Source organism: Solea solea, chromosome 1 (assembly GCF_958295425.1).
Source record: "Solea solea chromosome 1, fSolSol10.1, whole genome shotgun sequence".
In the NCBI taxonomy this organism is placed as follows: Eukaryota; Metazoa; Chordata; class Actinopteri; order Pleuronectiformes; family Soleidae; genus Solea; species Solea solea.
The window spans coordinates 16,296,403-16,314,506 of NC_081134.1; the positions used below are offsets into that span (position 1 = coordinate 16,296,403).

General features: G+C 38.7%; 2 protein-coding genes across 2 annotated transcripts in view; both read left to right on the forward strand.

Annotated features, from left to right (window-relative positions):
- Positions 1 to 1,151: 1,151 nt before the first annotated feature.
- Positions 1,152 to 7,836, forward strand: atp6v0b (ATPase H+ transporting V0 subunit b). The gene is made up of 8 exons (XM_058646254.1): positions 1,152 to 1,470; positions 3,004 to 3,052; positions 3,347 to 3,430; positions 4,766 to 4,843; positions 5,399 to 5,468; positions 5,603 to 5,654; positions 5,746 to 5,936; positions 6,089 to 7,836. The coding sequence occupies exons 1-8, from the start codon at positions 1,386 to 1,388 to the stop codon at positions 6,113 to 6,115; spliced, it is 636 nt and encodes a 211-aa protein (XP_058502237.1). The 5' UTR covers positions 1,152 to 1,385; the 3' UTR covers positions 6,116 to 7,836.
- A 1,077-nt stretch (positions 7,837 to 8,913) lies between these two features.
- The window catches only part of b4galt2 (UDP-Gal:betaGlcNAc beta 1,4- galactosyltransferase, polypeptide 2), a 161,091-nt gene continuing 151,900 nt past the window's right edge, over positions 8,914 to 18,104 (forward strand). The window contains exon 1 of the mRNA XM_058622602.1: positions 8,914 to 9,407. The gene's annotated coding sequence lies outside the window, so the exon portion shown is untranslated. The remainder of the gene's footprint in view (positions 9,408 to 18,104) is intronic.

The window sequence follows — 18,104 nt, forward strand, 5'->3', positions numbered from 1 at the left end:
AAACAAGACACACTGTAGGCAATATGTCAGTATTGGGCATCAAGAGTTCTCCTGCAGTTGCAATATAATGAGGATAAGCTTTAGAAAAAGGATAAGGGATATGTAAGGGATATGTAAATGAGTATTGTTGGGTTTTAGTATTGCTCTTCTAAGAGGATTTGTACAGGACAGTGTATATTCAATAAACAATTATCAAAAGTGAAGATGCTTGAGTAGACCATACCTGACTATACATCATTACCTCAAAGCTACAAGCCACACTTACAGTAAATGAAACTCTGTTTTATTAATTTATTTTATATTTAATGCCAAAATCCAAGTAAAGATGTAAATGAAACTGTAAAAAAAAAAATATTAACACATACTACATCTACACCTGTGGCCTGTTATTATTTTTCTTGAATCAGCACCATCATTCATTCATATACACCTGCAAAACAAATGAAGAAAAGACAGACAAAGGGACATGTGGGTAAGAAGAACAGACAGAAAGCTCGCATAATGTGTTGTGCAACTACACAGTGGTTAAACACTTGCAAAACTAATGTGGAATATGACATATATACTGATAGGTTCTTGTCCACTGTAGTACCACAGGGACATCTAGTGGCTCTATCCCGCACTGCAGCTATACGACACATTCAATTACACTATCTATGGCTTATAAAACTTATCACAGGAAGGGTTTTGCGATTGTAATTTGCTCTTGTAATAAGTCTGAGGTTAAGGGAGTATTTATATTCTTAACTCAAGTAAAAAAAAGCAGTAGACTTTGTCAAAAATACCTACAATCCTGCATTCAAAATGGAATTCCTCTTATGTCCAATATCCAAATGTATATTACAGTCTGAATAATACAGTCTAAGTATAATACAGTATAACACAGTCTGAGTATAATACAATTAGGATTAGTAGTTTGGTAGTAGTTTGGTAAACTGGAGAACGCAAAGCCTAATTGCAGTACCACCACGGTCCACGAGAGGGCCGTGGTCCACACTTTTGAAAGCACTTAAGTATATTATTTCCCTCTAAAATAAATACAGTAGGCCTACGTGAGTTAACGTACTTGATTACACTGGTGGAGACGAAACGTAATGTAACTGCAGTAAATACGTCGTTGTTAAAAGAATATATATATATATTTAGGAGACGAAACTAAAACATAACCGAACGCAGCCCTCCGGTTCCTGGTCACATGCTAGTGTTGCAGGATCAGCTGACAGCACACAGCTCCTTCTCCTTTTGATGCTCTTCCTCGTCCGTCGGCCGACACATATCGCTCCTTCTTTCAACACTAAAGTTTTGCGAACTTTGCCTTCACTGGCCTCAAATTCTCAATTTGAGCCAAGTGCATCTCTGATTCTGCACGTTCTGACGCCGGGTAGATGTTGTTGGAGTGGATGATGAACGGACACGCCATTCTTTACACGGGGGTCACTTTGGCCTTCTGGAGCACCATACTAATCGTCGGTAAGATTGAATTCTCCTCCGAAATGATTCCGAATGAATACATAAATGAATGAAGACGTCTGCGTTACGGATCTGTCTAACATTTAGTGTGTGTGTCGTCTTAGCCGAGCGGCTGTGATGCGTTTGACAGCTAGAATGAGGGACCAGGCTAAATCATGGGATCACAACGGGTTGCGACTGTTTCCATTTTATTCGCTAGCATCTGGTGCAAAGCCAGGCTAGTTTGTTAGCACGAGATGAGGTGATTCTTACACTGACACCGGATGATGCCAGAATACGAGACGCCGCTACCTATTATTAAAATGTCTTGCTGCCAACATTCATAAAGAGTCGCTATATCCTGCGAGTAAGTTAGCACTTAGCTGCTATCAGCTAGCATTAGCTCCTAACTTACGGGTCGCAGCTGAGGCAGTGAGCGCTTTAGTCTGTGGTCTGCAGTGTTTCTTTTTTTAATTATAGTGACTAATTGTATCAGAAAATGGGGTATTTGGTTGCTAGTTGTTGTGGAAGCATGTGTTACATTTTGTTTTTTTTTATGATGGGTCGTGTCGTTCATACAAGTTAAGCTAACGTCAGCTGCTTAGCTGTTTGTGCAACTAACTGGGTTTAAAACGGTTCCAAAAAGGGAACTGCTGCACTTTTCACGTGAGCGTGAGATATCACACTGAAGCTACAGCTTCTTTACATGACTGTAGAACGTTAACGTGACTCTGCTTTACGTGTGAATTCAAATAACTTAATGTAGCTGATAGGAACGTCATTTGTTCCAAAACACTGGTGGGTGTCATTCACGTCACACAACATGTGACAAAACACACAATCTCCAGAGATTCATCTGTACATATTGCGTGTATGGAATTAGAGCCATGATTCTCAAACTGTGGTATGTGAGCTTCCTCTGGAGATACTATGAAATGTGCATGGAAAATTAAACAAATAACAAAAGAGTCACCTTATCTCTCCTGATCTGATTCAAATTCCACTATACCAGTGTCTGAAGTATGTGAGGAAGAGGAGGATGATGAGAGAGCAAATGATCTTATTTTGAATAAGTTTGCCTCCTGTAAGAAGTCTGTAGCTGACTTGTTCGACCTATTTGCACCGCTGTATTTTAACGTTGGCAATAATGGTGTTGAGAGCTCAATATTGATAATATTTTCTAATTATTTTTGAGAACCACTGAATTGAAGCAATACATTTTCCTAAAATTGAAAGGTGTAAGATGTACACACATAGTCACAGCCGCTATGTGACCGACTGATTAAACATTACCTTTTATAAAGTGGCTGATGAGTGTATACATCAATCTTGATAGAGTCCCCTTAGTTCTGAAAGTGTCTGGCCTGAGGGTAACTACTGTGATGGCTTTGTGGTGAGTGGCTGCATTAGAAATGTATTAAACACACCGCCACAGAGTGAACATAATGGTATTAAAGCAGGATAAACTCAAATTTTGGGGAACATGTACTGTGCTGTCTGACCACTTCCTTTCTCTCACTTGGAAATTAAGAAATTCTTCTTTTATTTGTACAGGACTCTGCTACACCATATTTGACCTTGGGTTCCGCTTTGATGTGGCATGGTAAGTAGTCATGGTACTGTTTTACAATTAGAAAAAAACAGAGTACATTTGTTGCTCCAACTTCATACTTCTTTTGCTGTTTTTGCTAGAGATGGACCAATAAACCTGTCTGCTGAATAGTCTGGCTAATCTTTGCCATTTTTTATACTCAACACCAGAATAATATTTATAGTAATTGAATATACTTGTTTAGGGTAACGATGTAGCTTGTTGTTGGCCCTGTTTTCACACCAGAAATCACACCAGCGACTTACATATTGAGAGTCTTCATTGGCTGTATGTCTTTACTCACAGGTTTCTGACAGAGACTTCTCCTTTCATGTGGGCCAATCTGGGTATTGGCTTGGCCATTTCTCTATCTGTGGTGGGAGCTGCCTGGTGAGTACTGGACAGGAAGGAAAATCATGTTTTGAAGTGTATTCTACAGCCTTCAGTATGTACAGCAGATATGGTTACACCAGAAAGTATAAATATACAGCTCGTTCATTCAACTTCCTCCTTTTGAAAGAACATAATGTGGTGTAAAACTGGAAAATCCTAGTAGAACAGGAACAATTCAGAGTTTCCCTATGATGGAGATATTTCCTTCTTTTTATTAATGAACTGCAGCCTAGTCCCCTCTTTTGTCTCTCTGGCAAACCATCTACCTCTCCGATCTGTGTCTTCATCTCGTCTCTCCTAAAGACATTTGTTTTACTGTTGTAAAAAAAAATCAAATCTTGCCATTTAATGCAATGTCAGAGCCTGAAGAATGTTTCATTGCCATAATATTTATGTCTAGACTAAAAGGACTATCAGTGAAACATCTGATGACTCATACAGCGCCTTGAAACTGCTTCAAATTTTCTATTAAAAGTTGCATTAGAATGTATTATAAAGTCAGTTCAGGGCCTATGAATGACACTTCTATACCTGACAGAACATTGCAGAGAGATAAACAAAAATGAACCAACCTTTTTTAATCTTATTACTATTGTTAAAGCTTTTCTACAGTTTGCACTGCTGTCAGCCCAGTGTAGCTGGTTTGTGGAAGTAGTTGGTATGTAAAGTGTGGGGAGAACTGCACTAAATGGATTATATAATGTATTGGTTTGATTAAAATCCAGTCAAAATGGTCTTTCAGTGACTGATGAGATTCCTCAATTAGAACTGACTGAACAGCTGCTGATAAGGGCCAACTAGAGGGAAAGATACAGGACACACATCAGCTGCTACAGGCGGCTTATTGGCTACACACAGTTCAGATGTTGTGGGCAGGTTGTAGCTCATCTAGTTGGATAATAGTGTTACACCAAACAATCTCACCGTTTTTTCACGAGATAATAACTGTCCTCACCTCAGTTCCTGACCTCATGTTCTCTTGTTCACATCATTTAAGTTTAACAAGAAGTGCCTTGTCTCATTTGTTTGCCCATCTCCACATATCGTGGACATACTTTAGATTTGTAGCCTCCCGCTGAGCATTGGAGATAAAATGTGCTCCGGTGGTTTTGTCATCACTACTGTTTGCAGTGTATCTTGTGCTTTATGACTTACATTTTCAGGGTCTTTGATGCTTTTTGCTATTATGAAGTAGTGTTTTTTTCATTCCCTGTGCTTTCCAGCGATGTAGCTGATTAAATGATCTTTAGATGTTTGATAATGCTTCTCTTTAATCCTCTTATATTACCTGATAGTTTTCCATAATGTTCAAAATGTGTGTTTATTTTTCAGGGGGATTTACATCACTGGCTCTAGCATCATTGGTGGAGGTGTCAAGGCTCCACGAATCAAAACCAAGAATTTGGTCAGGTAGGCCACTGGAAAACAAGCTTTAACTTTCATTTTCATTTATTTAATACTTTATGTAAGTTTTTTTATGTCAATATCTATATTTTAGTTGCATATCATGCTCAGTTGTGTAGTATTAGTCATTTAAACACATTTAAAGCAGAGCTATGCAGGATTTTTACGATGGTTTAACAGCTTCAGAGTCTATGTGGTTAATGTCTTGCTGTAGGAGGAAAAAACAAATGACCAGGCTTGCAAAGTTCTGCTTCAAATGCTGCTTCTAAATGAAGAATTTTGCCAAAGTAAATTATAGGTTTATATTAATTTCTCTAAAATCCATAAATCTCTTGTATTACAACAAGAAAATTAAACCACTTAATATGTCCACTGTCCATACATCAGGAGTCCTGCTGACATAAGTGAAACTAATTCTTTGCAGCCATTAAATTGAGTGTCAGTTTAGTTAGTGAACAGTCCCTGCACTCAACCATGTTCACAGTATGTTACAGTTTAGTCTAAAGCTGTGCTTTGTACCAGCTACCAGCTTCATTTGATTCTTAATGTCTCCGTCCACAGCATCATCTTCTGTGAAGCTGTTGCGATCTATGGGATCATCATGGCGATTGTAATCAGCAACATGGCCGAGGTGAGCAAATAGCCATTGTTATTGTTGATGATTCAACAAAAGTCTGACATTAAACCTATAATACACTTGATTAAATTAAGCTGGACACCAGTGATGGCTGGTTGGTTCTCACAAACATGATTTTCTTTTTACAGAACTTCAGTGGAACAACCCCTGATGCCATTGGAGCAAGGAACTACCAAGCTGGTAAGAAAAGTGACATGAAGTTAGTGGATGCAACTCATAAATGAACACACTTGTGTGCCTAGTTCATGATGAATATCTCTCCGACTACCAGGATACTCTATGTTTGGAGCCGGTCTGACTGTGGGTTTTTCCAACCTGTTCTGTGGCATCTGTGTCGGCATCGTGGGCAGCGGAGCAGCTTTGGCAGACGCCCAGAACGCCAGCCTCTTCGTGAAGATTCTCATCGTAGAAATCTTTGGCAGTGCCATCGGCCTGTTCGGAGTTATTGTAGCCATTCTGCAGGTGAATTGAGACACGCTGTCCTCGTGTCACATCCTCCCATGCAATTATTTCCACAAAGACACATAAAAATGTTTGTCTTTCAGTGGTTTTTGCCATTTGCTGCATTTAAAAGGTTTCAATAACTCCTCTTTTTTTTTTTCCCCCTCCCACAGACATCAAAAGTAAAAATGGGCGACTAAGAAGCCATTCCCACACTGAGAAGATGGACACTGCTGAGAAAAAAAAGATGGATTATTGTGTAAATACATCGTAAATTATTTAAATGTCTCTATTTGCCTGGTATCATTTTTAACCATCATCCATACACGCAGAGGTTAAGCAAGAAAACTTGGGATTAAATGATTGAAGCAGCCGTACAAATAAAAATGTACATGATTTAGAGGGACTCGACATTTTCGATTTATTGCCAGACAACAGTCTGTGGCATCGTTTTGCGTGACCTCTTTCGGGTGAATGATGAGTTAAAAATTACACTAGAGTATTTGAAATATTTGTGTGTGTGTGTGTGTGTGTGTGTACGCTGGATCTGTGATTGATTTTTCTTTCTTTTCTTTTTTTCTTTTCTATTTTCCTGTGAAGCATGAGGGTGTTAATTGTTGTGTTTGTAGCCTGGTCTGTTTTTTTTGTTTTGTTATTTCTTTATCTGTTCTTTACTAATTAACAAGTGGTCCTTACTCCACATCGTGGCCCAAATACAGTATTTGTCAGATTCCCTGCTGTAGAAAATTAAGGATCTTGGTCTGAAATCATTAGTGATGTGACAGAGGACAAATCGCAGCAGCAGCAGCAGACCTGCTCTAAATATGTCATTAATGTCCTTACCTCCTGAAACTGTCTGGGCACAGCTCATTAATCATAGCTGCTGTGTTTTTCCCTCCGCGTCTTTCCCGCTTGTTCCATTCTGTCTTAGCCTCATCACTTTCACTCACATATACAAGGATTAATGAAACACAGGAAGACGAGGAATCAAGTACTAACGGCGAGAGGTGTTAATGGAAACACTTTGGTCTGAGACTTGTATTTTAAATAATCTTGAGTGACCAAGAAAGAAAAAAAATGACCGACTCCCTTACAAAAGCAGCTCTTTGGATTCATAATCTGAACGTCGTTCTTTTACACAAACACACACTGTATTGAATGTTAATTGTTCACGTCTGCATCTTTAAATATTTTTGACATTCCATAAGATTCCTTCATGTGTTTTAAAAAAAACTGAGATATATGTGTGTAGAGTTTACTTTGAATAGCAGATGATGTTGGACCCTTGGTACATTACACTAAATGCACCATTATAGCTGTATGATATTAATTTGTACAGAGGCTCCTGTAAGCTGGATGCTACTTTGTTTCGACTGTATCCCGTGTGTGTTAACTTACAAATCTGGTAAATCAGGTTATATATATATTTTATTCGGCAAGTTTCCTGATAATTAGGCCGACATTAGAATAAAATGGGAGAGTACACCATGTGCAAAAGTGCTGCAGTATTCAGTCTAATGTCTAATGTTTTTGACACGTACTGAAACCCATTTTGTTCATGAGGCCTCCAGACCACAGCTACCCCTGTGATTGGACTTTGATTCTGCTCGTGAACTTATGAAAGAAAGAACAAACCCTTGAATAGAACATGTAGTTATCTCCCAAAGGTGTCTTCGCTGGAAGCTCATCTTTGCCCACGTGATGGTTTTCTAATTGAACCTGTATCAGACGCACACTTAAACCAGGCTCTGTACCAAACCCCTGGCTGTCAGTGAATAAATAGTTGGTAACGTGTGTTTGTTATGTTGATGTGACGGTGATCAGACAATAACTCAATGTTTTTGACATTGTGTGATATGAGAAAGCAAATCTTCCTTCTGGCTTCATACATGTCCCTGAGAAAATAAAATGGTTCAGTTGAGATCTTGTTTGTGATTGTTTTGTTTATAGTTGGAGACAAATATAGCACTGTAGTTAAGGCTTTATCCTAACCTTAACCCCAACGACAACTTAACCAGTTCCTCACACACACACTTCTACTTTGTCATCAGCCTGCAGTTTTACCTGATGTCCACAAGAGGGAGCTAAGAACCACAACATCTGTCTGAAGGAACTGTACAATCATGGCAAACGTTTAGTTCTTCACAAATCATTTTATCTACATTGTCCAAACATCCAACACATATTTAATACAGTTTTATTAAATAAATTGTATTATTATTCTCCAGTAGTATAAGTTTGATGTTTTCTTTGTATCTATGAATAATATTATGGACAGAACATATTTGTATATTTACTTTTCAAAGATGTTTTACAAGCATTAACGTTCTATGCCACTTCACTACAGTGTTTAGACATCTAGATTTAATACATATATTGAAGTCATGTAAGTAAAAAGTTTTTTTTCGATTCTGACACTTCAACATGAATACATTATTTAAAGAATACAATATATAATGTCCAATAAATGTGGCCCCCAATCGATTTCATGTGGCCTCCCACTTAAATAAATGTATATTTTGTATTTATTTCTCATCATAAATGTGTTTTTTTTTGTTATTGTGAACGATATATCGGTTTGTATCAAAACAACAAGATTATTTTTGAAATTCTGTGAAATATAGTGGTAAATGTTATTTATTGCTATACTGAGATGGAATATTTTGATACAAAACCCCTTGTCTTTTAAAATACTATATTGTTTATATCTTATTTTCAATTGCCAAACATTCACTGGGGTAATGCAGACTTTATTGAATAAACATACAATGGGACATGGGATAAACAGAGACGTTTGTTTATCCTATTGTTTTAATAAGATCAACATTTAAGGAGGTTAGATAGATAGATAGATAGATAGATAGATAGATAGATAGATAGATAGATGGATAGATGGATGTATTCTCTCTGTGTATACTTGTGTGTGTGTCGTGAAAAAGTGGGTTATCACATCACCAGGAACTCCAGAATAAAGCGAGCGCGTTGGTGGACCGCGCGAGCTTCCGTAGGCAGCAGGAGTGAAAGGACCTGCTCGCCGCTGCCTCAGCCTCAGAGCATCTTTCTCCTCTTCTTTCTCTTTAATCCTCACTCAAACACAGCGGGGGTGACGGAGAATCATGCGGACAGCATCCCTCTGCTGTGCACCCTGAAACATACCGTCATGCACGGCATGTGTTAGCCTCTCGGTTAGCCCAACACCTCGCTTTTTCGTTCCCGATGAAGAGCAGACATAATAGCTTGTCTGTGGAGAGGAGAAGAATATAGTTATCCTGAGCAGAGTCGAGCCTCAGCTTCTACTGGCTTATTCTTTATTTTTATCTACTCTTTTTATACAGTAAATGTTTGTTTATTTATTTTTGTTCACATAGATGCATTTTCCAGTTTTTCTTTACACACAATATTGTTCTTTTCTCGGCGGATGTGAACGGAGCGAGCGCTGCTCCAGCAGAGGAGATGCACAGATAGACAGAGTGTCCGCCTGACAACACCAAGGTAGGTGCTGCTTTTTTCTGGGATGCATTGTGTGATTCAGTCTCAGCATCCACGCGTTTTCTTTGTTTCTCCCTCGTCTCAGTTTTGCACACGTAGGTTGTCCCGCTGTCCTCGGCGTCCCTCTGCTTCCACTGGAGCTTTTTTTCTTTGGAGCCGCAGACTTCCATGGTTTTTGTCCTCCTGTCCGGTTTTTGTTATCATGCACGTTTGCACCAACAGGCAGCGTTTGTTCCAACGCCATCATTCAGCCTCCCTGCACTGTTTGTACAGAACGTGAACCTGACCTCATCAGCTGACACACAGGACTGGGACAATCCGTAATAATATTATGGAAATGAACAGAAACACTCATGATCATTAAGATCATCATGGTGGAATTTAGAGTCCAAAATAGACCCATCATCGTGTTTTTATATAATGAATATGATATTTCTACTATAGCTTGATGAACAGAAACAGTTGCCAATTGACCTCAAACAAGTATTGGAAGTTTTATATAATCCAGGGTTTTCATCTTTATTTCAAGAGAGTAAACACGCACACACAAAACACCTTATTGTTCACTTGGTGTGATTGTATTTGTTTTATTATTATTAGTAGGCAGCTGCATGTAGCAGTTAACTTTAAAAAAACAACAACAACAACCTTCTGTTGTACATGTAACTGTTTGGACAGATGTCAGATGTGTGATGTGCATCATTCACTTTTAATTTAAGGAGGGGAAATGAAGTTATTATTGAAATATTGACGCTATCACAATAAATCAACAAACCTGCACTCAGGTGTCACGGTGCAATCAAATTGGGATGAAAATCTTCTCAGCCCGAGTGAATTTCCATTATTGGGATAATTGTAAATGGAGAAAATAGTCAGTATTTCTTCATGTGAGTGACATGAGCGAAAGTGCTGTCGACATACAGACCTTGTGATTTATTTTGAAATGACACAAGGGGGAGCCTGCATCTTTCCAGTAAACTCAAGATCTCATATTCTTGTTTTTCACTTTTTAAAAAGGATCATACATTCTACATTCTGTATCCGGTATTGCAAGTGTGTTTTGTAGTGTGCATTTTGTATTAGTTACACGTTTTATGACATTATTGCTCAAAAAAAGATTTTGTTTTATAATTTATATAGTTGGCAACATGCTTTTATAACATTGCCTTTTGCCAAATGATTTGGTCTCAAAGGTCTAGTTTTTTGAAACACTAGTAACTTGTTTTTTCCTTAAGTTGTTTTGCTCACGTAAATAATTTCGTTACAAAAACTTTGTAAGACTTTTCAGTAACGTCATTTGTGTTCTTGCGATATTAGTGACGTGGACGTGTAGGTGTTGGAATGATCCTAAGAGGTTTATTATCACCTTTTGCAGTTTCACTCTCACATTAGTAATGTTAGTTCACCTGTTTCTTCTGTATCCATAATTGTGTATATTTTTAGAAATCTTACACAGACAAAGCAAATAGAGATGTATCACAGACAGAAGGCCTCACCCATTTACATCTCAATAAAAAAAAGCAAATATACACAAAAAAGCATATTTTATTTAACCGTGACAACAAGTGTTCATGCCAATGTGCAGCCATTGGACTTTCATTGAAAACTCTCTTAAAATCCACTTTTTTACCACGGATGTCAACAGACGCTGGTGTATTTCCCTCTCTGTTTATAAGGAGGAAATACAGAATCTGAGATACACAGCATCTCGCGTCTACAAGGACTCAGTAACGGCACAATGAGATCAGAGAGCAGCGAGAGGTACAGTCAGCTCTACACTGGTGAAATGAGAGACAACAGGAGGTAGACGAAGACAGAGGAGGAGGATGTGGAGGAGGAGGAGGAGGAGGGGTGCCTCTTCTTTATCATGAGGCTTAAACTAACCAGGCAGAAGCTCCGCACCTTGAACATAAGCCAATCTGATATATATCTCTCATTTATGACAAACTAACTCATCACAGCTACGGCTATAAAAGCTATAGTAGCATGTGAACCTTTAACAATGTTACTTTGAGCATGATCTAAGTTTTGTTTTTGCAGTGGCAGGCATTAGTCTAGAGGTTTTTTTTTGTCTTACTTTTAAATTTTAATTTGTTGTGAGCACAATGTCCATCAGTGTTCATATTTTTGTTTTATTTAAGAGTAATTATCGACTCTTACTGTACAATGATTTAAATGGTAGAGAATATTGAGGAATGTCCATGTTTCCTCAAGTCAAAAACTCAAAAGATATTTAAACAAGATTAAAACAGTAATAACTCCCAACTGAGGAACTAAGTTTAGCACTTTTGGAAACTATTGTTGATACCATTTTGAATGATTTCTTTATTGACCAATGCACAAAAGAATCAACAGATCAGTCGACCATCAGAGACGCCATCTGTTGCATTTGTTGGATTATAATTTAGTTGCGTCCACAGACATTATCTGTAATCTGCACTCATCTCACTTGCGTGACCACAACCTAAAACAATGTTTCTGAGTTAACGAAAAAAGTCCACTTGCCTGCTTGTTGTTCAGAGTTTGACTGTATCACAAATTTTTTATCAGCAGCTTTTGTCTGCTCGGTCTCCATGGATCACTAGGCTTTTATTTTATTTTTTTACCGAAGAAAGCAAGTGCATACAATAAAATGAATGATTGCTGCTTAGTTTTATTTAAGTGCTTCAGCTCATGGTTTTGTTACTGTGCATTTTTGTTCACTTTCAAACTGTCAGAACATTAATTAGCAAGTGGACCTTGATATGCTTTGATGTTGATTTAAGCTTCTTATTGCTGTTTGTATAAACCATTTGCGTGTCTGAGAGCGCACACACACACACACACACACACACACACACACACACACACACAAATCTCAGTCCAGTTAAGTTCACTTCATGAGCAGCGATACCGCTCAGGCATTTTTGGAACATCTGCTGTAAGAACCTGTGCTGTCTGTGACTTACCTTGAGGCCTGTCAGTTAGAACAGAGGTATTTATGGCATGGGGCTGTTAGATCACAGGTGTCACAGGCTGGTGTCTGTGTGTCTGTGGTTAATCGGGCTGATCTGGCAGCAGAAGGTCACCGTTTCACTCGTGGCAAAAGCTGGAACTGGTTTGCAACAGCTGCGACGAGGTTGATGAGAATTGCAGGTTGTTGCAAAGACGTGGGACAATTTTGATTCTGCACTTGAACACTTCAGTTCATTGAAATCTATTGCACTTATTTTCTTTTTTTTTATAAATAAATAAATGAAATTGAAAATTAAATAAATGAAATTCCTTCTCTGTATGTAACCCATCCTCTACTAGAAACCTTGCTAGAATTAGGAGATAACACCAAAAAACCCCAAAAGAAATGATTATGTCAATTCTGTACCATGTTCTTTTAAATCTAATGTTGTTGTTATGGCTGGGACTGTGTGTATTTACCGCACTAAAGTCAAGGCATTGCAATTATGTAGATTATATTATACATAAAGATAGATAGATAGATAGATAGATAGATAGATAGATAGATAGATAGATAGATAGATAGATAGATAGATAAATTAATATTCATGCTTCAAAGAATAAATCAATTAAGGATCTATGAAAATATTTAGGAGGATCTCATCGAACATATTAGACAACGAGGGTGCATGACCCTCATGTGGTGCAGACATGACCCTCATGTGGTGCAGCCACACGCACGGGCAGCACACGAGCTGGCCGCAGTTTTTGCATGCGTCATCACAACGTCCTGTTTTGGTGTTAGAAGTCTTTCAGACGACATGTTTTAGGATTTTGTCTGCTCAGTTTTACAGTGAGTGGAATGATCTGCTGAATTCAATGAGAACTGGCTGAATCTTCGATTTTGTGGTCTTTGTGTGTGGGGTTAAAGTGAAAACAACCAAATAAAGACTGAATATGATGGCCAAACGATTTCCAATAAATATCTAATTGTGATTATTTTGACAGGCGTTGTGAGGGTATATCTACTAGGGCTGAACAATTTTGATAGATATCCTTCTACTAATATTAGTCACATACTGTATATTAGCAAGCTAGCATTAGCATTGACATCTAGCTCAGTTAGCATTGCAAAAGTTGAGTAAAAACATATCTTCATGAGAGTCCGTGTGACCCAACCAGTTTAAATGTAGTGATACATAAATCTCTCCTGAGTGAGTGACCATCACAAGTGTGTGAATTGTGCAGCAAAAGCTCAGGTTTATGTGATGAAAGATAATGAATAACACTGTCGTTTCAGTGTTTTTGAAGCATCTTGTAGGTTGTGCGTTGGTTGACCTGACTGTGTTATGTTGTGGTTGTCACTCTTGCTGCCGAGTGTTTTAATCAGCTTTGTTGAACCTCACGTGACCTTGTTCTCCACTTTAAATAGATACGATTTTTTTTTTCACTCCTATAATATGCACTGCCGGAGATGAAGTGGCTTCTTGTGTTTCATGAAGCGCAGAAAGCACATTTCACTCATTCACTCATTCATTCACTCACTGTGCAGTCAGACCAGCAGCAGATGATACAAATTCTTGTGATCACTCATTCATGTTGGGATTTGTTGTCATGGGAACAACCCATACTGTCCCTGAGCAACTGAGGAGGCCAGTTTAGAAAAGGCCACCTGTTTGTGTCTTTGTGTGTGTGTGTGTGTGTGTGTGTGTGTTGTGTTTGCTCAGTGTTGTGAGGACGAGGCGAAACGTGTTGCCGACAGAAATAGGTTTATGTTGTGATGAGGACAGAAGACGGATCAGTGTGTTCACTTAATATTAATGTTAATGCAATGAATTCAATGATGTGGATATCGAACCCCCCCCCCCCCCCCCACTGATGAAGAGATTCAATTGGTTTGATATTTTAACGTGAACTTCAAAATAATAAAAAGATAAAACGATTTGTCAAAAGCAAACACTGGCTTTAGCAGATGAGCTTTATTCTCATTATTGTGATAGCACACACAGTCTTGACAGAAGCTTTATTTATTTACACGTGGGAAATGTCTTCTTCTGAACAGATAAGTTCCAATCGGAATGTTAACATGGACACAAAATTAAATGATCCGATTGTTTTGTGCGTCCACGTGCATCAAGTGTTCAGTCGGAATGGACTACTTTGGTAGAAGAAGAAGAAGCTTCTCGACTTCTAGGCTTCTAGGCTTCTGGGCTTCTCAGTCCTGGTCCTGGGGACCCACTGCCCTGCATGGTTTAGATGTTTCTTTGCTCTAACACGACCCATTCATTCAAAACCAGGACTAAGACACCGCAATCTAGTTAATTTACTACGTTGGATAAAATGATTTTGTCTGTTTGTGAGCAGCACAACTACACAAAGTAAATGCTGGATTGTGATGACATTTCTTGTGGATGTGATGTAGGTCATGGCCCAGGAAAGAAAATATTACATTTACTGTTACTTGCGTTCTGAGACCATGGGAAACTGAGCAGGCAGCTTTGAATACACTGAGACTTTTAAAATAATGTGTCTGACATGTTACTGCAACCAACAAGTATATGAAGTTTGTCTTTTTCAAATAATGCTATAAAGAACAAAACACTGCTTTTCAAACTCCAGCTTCTCACTGAGCTTAAAACGGCCCATGCTGATAAAGCCGACAACCAATGAAAGCATAATTTCGAGACATTCATTTAAATAAACCGTCTTTAAACCCCCCTTCAAATCCTCAGCTCACTCCTTCCACCCTCACTCCTTCCCCCAGTGAAGCCTTCCTTCCTCTGAAGCACTTCATTTATTTCTTTGCGCCGCTGCCAAATGAGCAGCTGGATTAGAGGGAGAGAGAGAGAGACAGTGAGATGGAGAGACAGCGATGATGGTGATGATGTATCCACTGTATGGATTTTGGCTCCAGACGGGACATTGTTGTACTTTGCACAAGTGAGACGCGGCCTGCATGCTGAGGAACAGCAGATGTAACAGCGAGCGAAGAATTCCTCATCATCATTCAGCATCTGACGTACTGTGATAATATTTTCCCAGTGTCAGGCGTTCCATCAAATGCCTTTCGTGCTGCGACATGATTTCTCTGTGTCTTGTCAGTTTCATCTGGGAAACAAAACAAATTCTACAGAACCGCACAATGTGGGAGAGTGGACGTTGGCATCAAAAGCAGAGCGCTCGCTCTCCCCCCCCCCCCCCCCCCCGGTGAGAGACAGTAGAAAAAAGCAGAGCAGAGAGCCAATGTGATTTAAGACTTTTAAACAGTTCAACCTCCTTCAGATCAGACGGCTCAGAGGCAATTTAATATCCACATGGGCAGAGCTGAGGAGAGCGGGGTGGAGCACGGAGAACACTTGAGTTTGGTTCCGATTCGGTTGCCTTTTATTCTCTCTCTCCTCTTTTGTTCTGCTTCCCTCCACTCGGCTCTTTTCATCTCTGATCATGTTCTGATTCCAGCTTGTTGTTGTTGTTGTTGTTGTTGTTGTTATAGTAAACCACAGATACAAGACAAGTGATATTCATTTTAGATGTCATACAGACTTATTGATTAATCTGAGGTAACCTTACAGAATTTGTAGACAATCTCGACTACTCTTGGATTGCCACTGTTTAATTTGAATCTACAGAGATTGAATCCAGATCACTTAAGTGATCTTGAATTGGCCCTCCGGAATAAATAAAGTTTTCTGAATCTCAGTCTTAATTGACTCTCCCAGACATCCATGTCCCTTTCAGACTGCATTGTAATAACGTTGATGACCCAGTAAAGTGTCCGTGTCTTGTTTTTATACGGTAGTGCTACATGTGTTTTGATGAATCGTGGTTCTTGAAGAAATCTGTGCTTATTATTTCCGGTCTTTTAAAGGGCCCAAGTACTGACTGGTATGAAAGCCCTGATTATTCTGTTTTTCCATCATCATCATCAGAACCTGCAGAAATTCTGTCCAAGCTTTGTGGTCTTTAGTTTTACAGGAATTATAGTTAAAAACGCAATTTCACATTTTTAGAAAGCGGTAGAAGACGGATGGATGTTCCCACTAGCCAGACAGACACTGCCTTCCTTTGATCTGTATGCAGGTTACCACGGCAACCTTGATAGTGGCCAAAAGTATGTTTGCAGGAAAAGCGCATCAGCCAGAACGCCTTCAGTAACAAACATTGTTTCATTTTCATGGCGCTTTCAGGGTGCGGTCTACATTTGCTGTCCTCCGCGTTATCGATTAATCTGACGATTATTTTCTCGATTCATCGAAGAATCGTTTGGTCCAGAAAATGGCAGAAAATGTTTGATCAGTGTTTTCCAAACCTGGAGATGATGATGATGATGATCTCAAATGTTGTGTTTTGTCCACAAACCAAAATGATTCAGTTTGAAGGATTTCTTTGTGCTACGGAGCAAAGAAACCAGAAAATATTTGTATTGTAGGAGCAGAAGAATCAGGAAAAACAAAAAGATAGATTTTTGTGGTTGTTCTATTATATTCTGTGAACTCTTCTTATAATACTTGGGGGTCATGTCTGTCTGGAGGTCATGTCTGTGTAGTAGGGTTGAACAATTAATCAAAATTATATCAAAATCGCAATATGGAACTTCTCTATCTAATATAAATATATAAATATATATATATATATAGACCACAGACTGAAGAAAACTTCTTTTGTTTCACACAGATCTGCACAAACATCACACAGTTATTATTTTAAATATGTTATTCAAATATAAATGAGAATTTATTCTGTAAACATCCCCATTCCCTCTCATATCACAAATTCACATCATTTATTACATATTTAATTAGATAACCATTGCAGAAGCATAAACCACATGCGATATACAACAATGCTGTAGAGACACACGTAGGTTTTATTATGCGAGATTGAGCCACAAGACTGGTCACTACCCGTCTTTCCCTCCACTCATTTTTCTTATCATCCCCCCATCACGTCTTTGAACAATAAACCTTTATCAAAATAGCACACTCATTGAAATTCTTACAGAAATGTGAGCAGTCAGGCTCACTGCAGACACAGTGTTGTCATTGTTCTACCTCCAGGCAAGTGGGCCACATGGGTCTCCAGTAGGAATACTTGTCATGGATCGTGTAATCTACACTTTGGCCCCCGAGTTATCAAAGCCATCGAGTGGGATGAAGCCGAGGTTATCATGGGAGGATTTTGTGCTGCAGAGTCCACTTTGCACTTCCCTGGTCTGAGATTTTCTGCTGATAAAGACTTAACAGTGAAGCTCTGAGGCGACGCGGTCACAAACAGAGCTGCACAAGTCGTTTTCTATCATTTCGACATCATTTCCTCTGCGGGGGTTATCTTTCCAAGTCAACTGATGAATGTTTTTTGCAAATAAAAACAATTACTCGGTGAAACAAAAATTAATAAGGGATTAATTGTTTTGTGGGAACATTTTCCAAAGATATGTACAATAATATAAAAAAATGAAGGTATTTCTGTTAAGTGACTAATCACATGTGCATGTGTGCATTATAAACCGTATCTTGTATGGTTGGTAGAAAAAAACCCCATCTTAATTCTTAGATGCATCGTTACTCTCCCTCTTGAATGACAATGAATTGATGCAGATAAATCAATAATCAGAAATGAATAAACAAAAATATCTCATCCATCTGTATTTCCTTTGCCGACTCACATGTGTCGTACTGTTCTTACTGGAGACCTGAGAAAGTGGCAACTATTGTTTCAATGTATAGATTTTATGTTAATCTCTCTGAACAAATCATCTGATCACTG

Excerpts from the sequence above, each read along its gene's own strand:
- atp6v0b (XM_058646254.1), top strand. The coding sequence starts at position 1,386 with ATGTTGTTGGAGTGGATGATGAACGGACACGCCATTCTTTACACGGGG. Across the intron at positions 3,431-4,765 it reads TCTGTGGTGGGAGCTGCCTG|GGGGATTTACATCACTGGCT; the intron begins GTGAGTACTGGA and ends TTTATTTTTCAG. Across the intron at positions 4,844-5,398 it reads AAAACCAAGAATTTGGTCAG|CATCATCTTCTGTGAAGCTG; the intron begins GTAGGCCACTGG and ends CTCCGTCCACAG.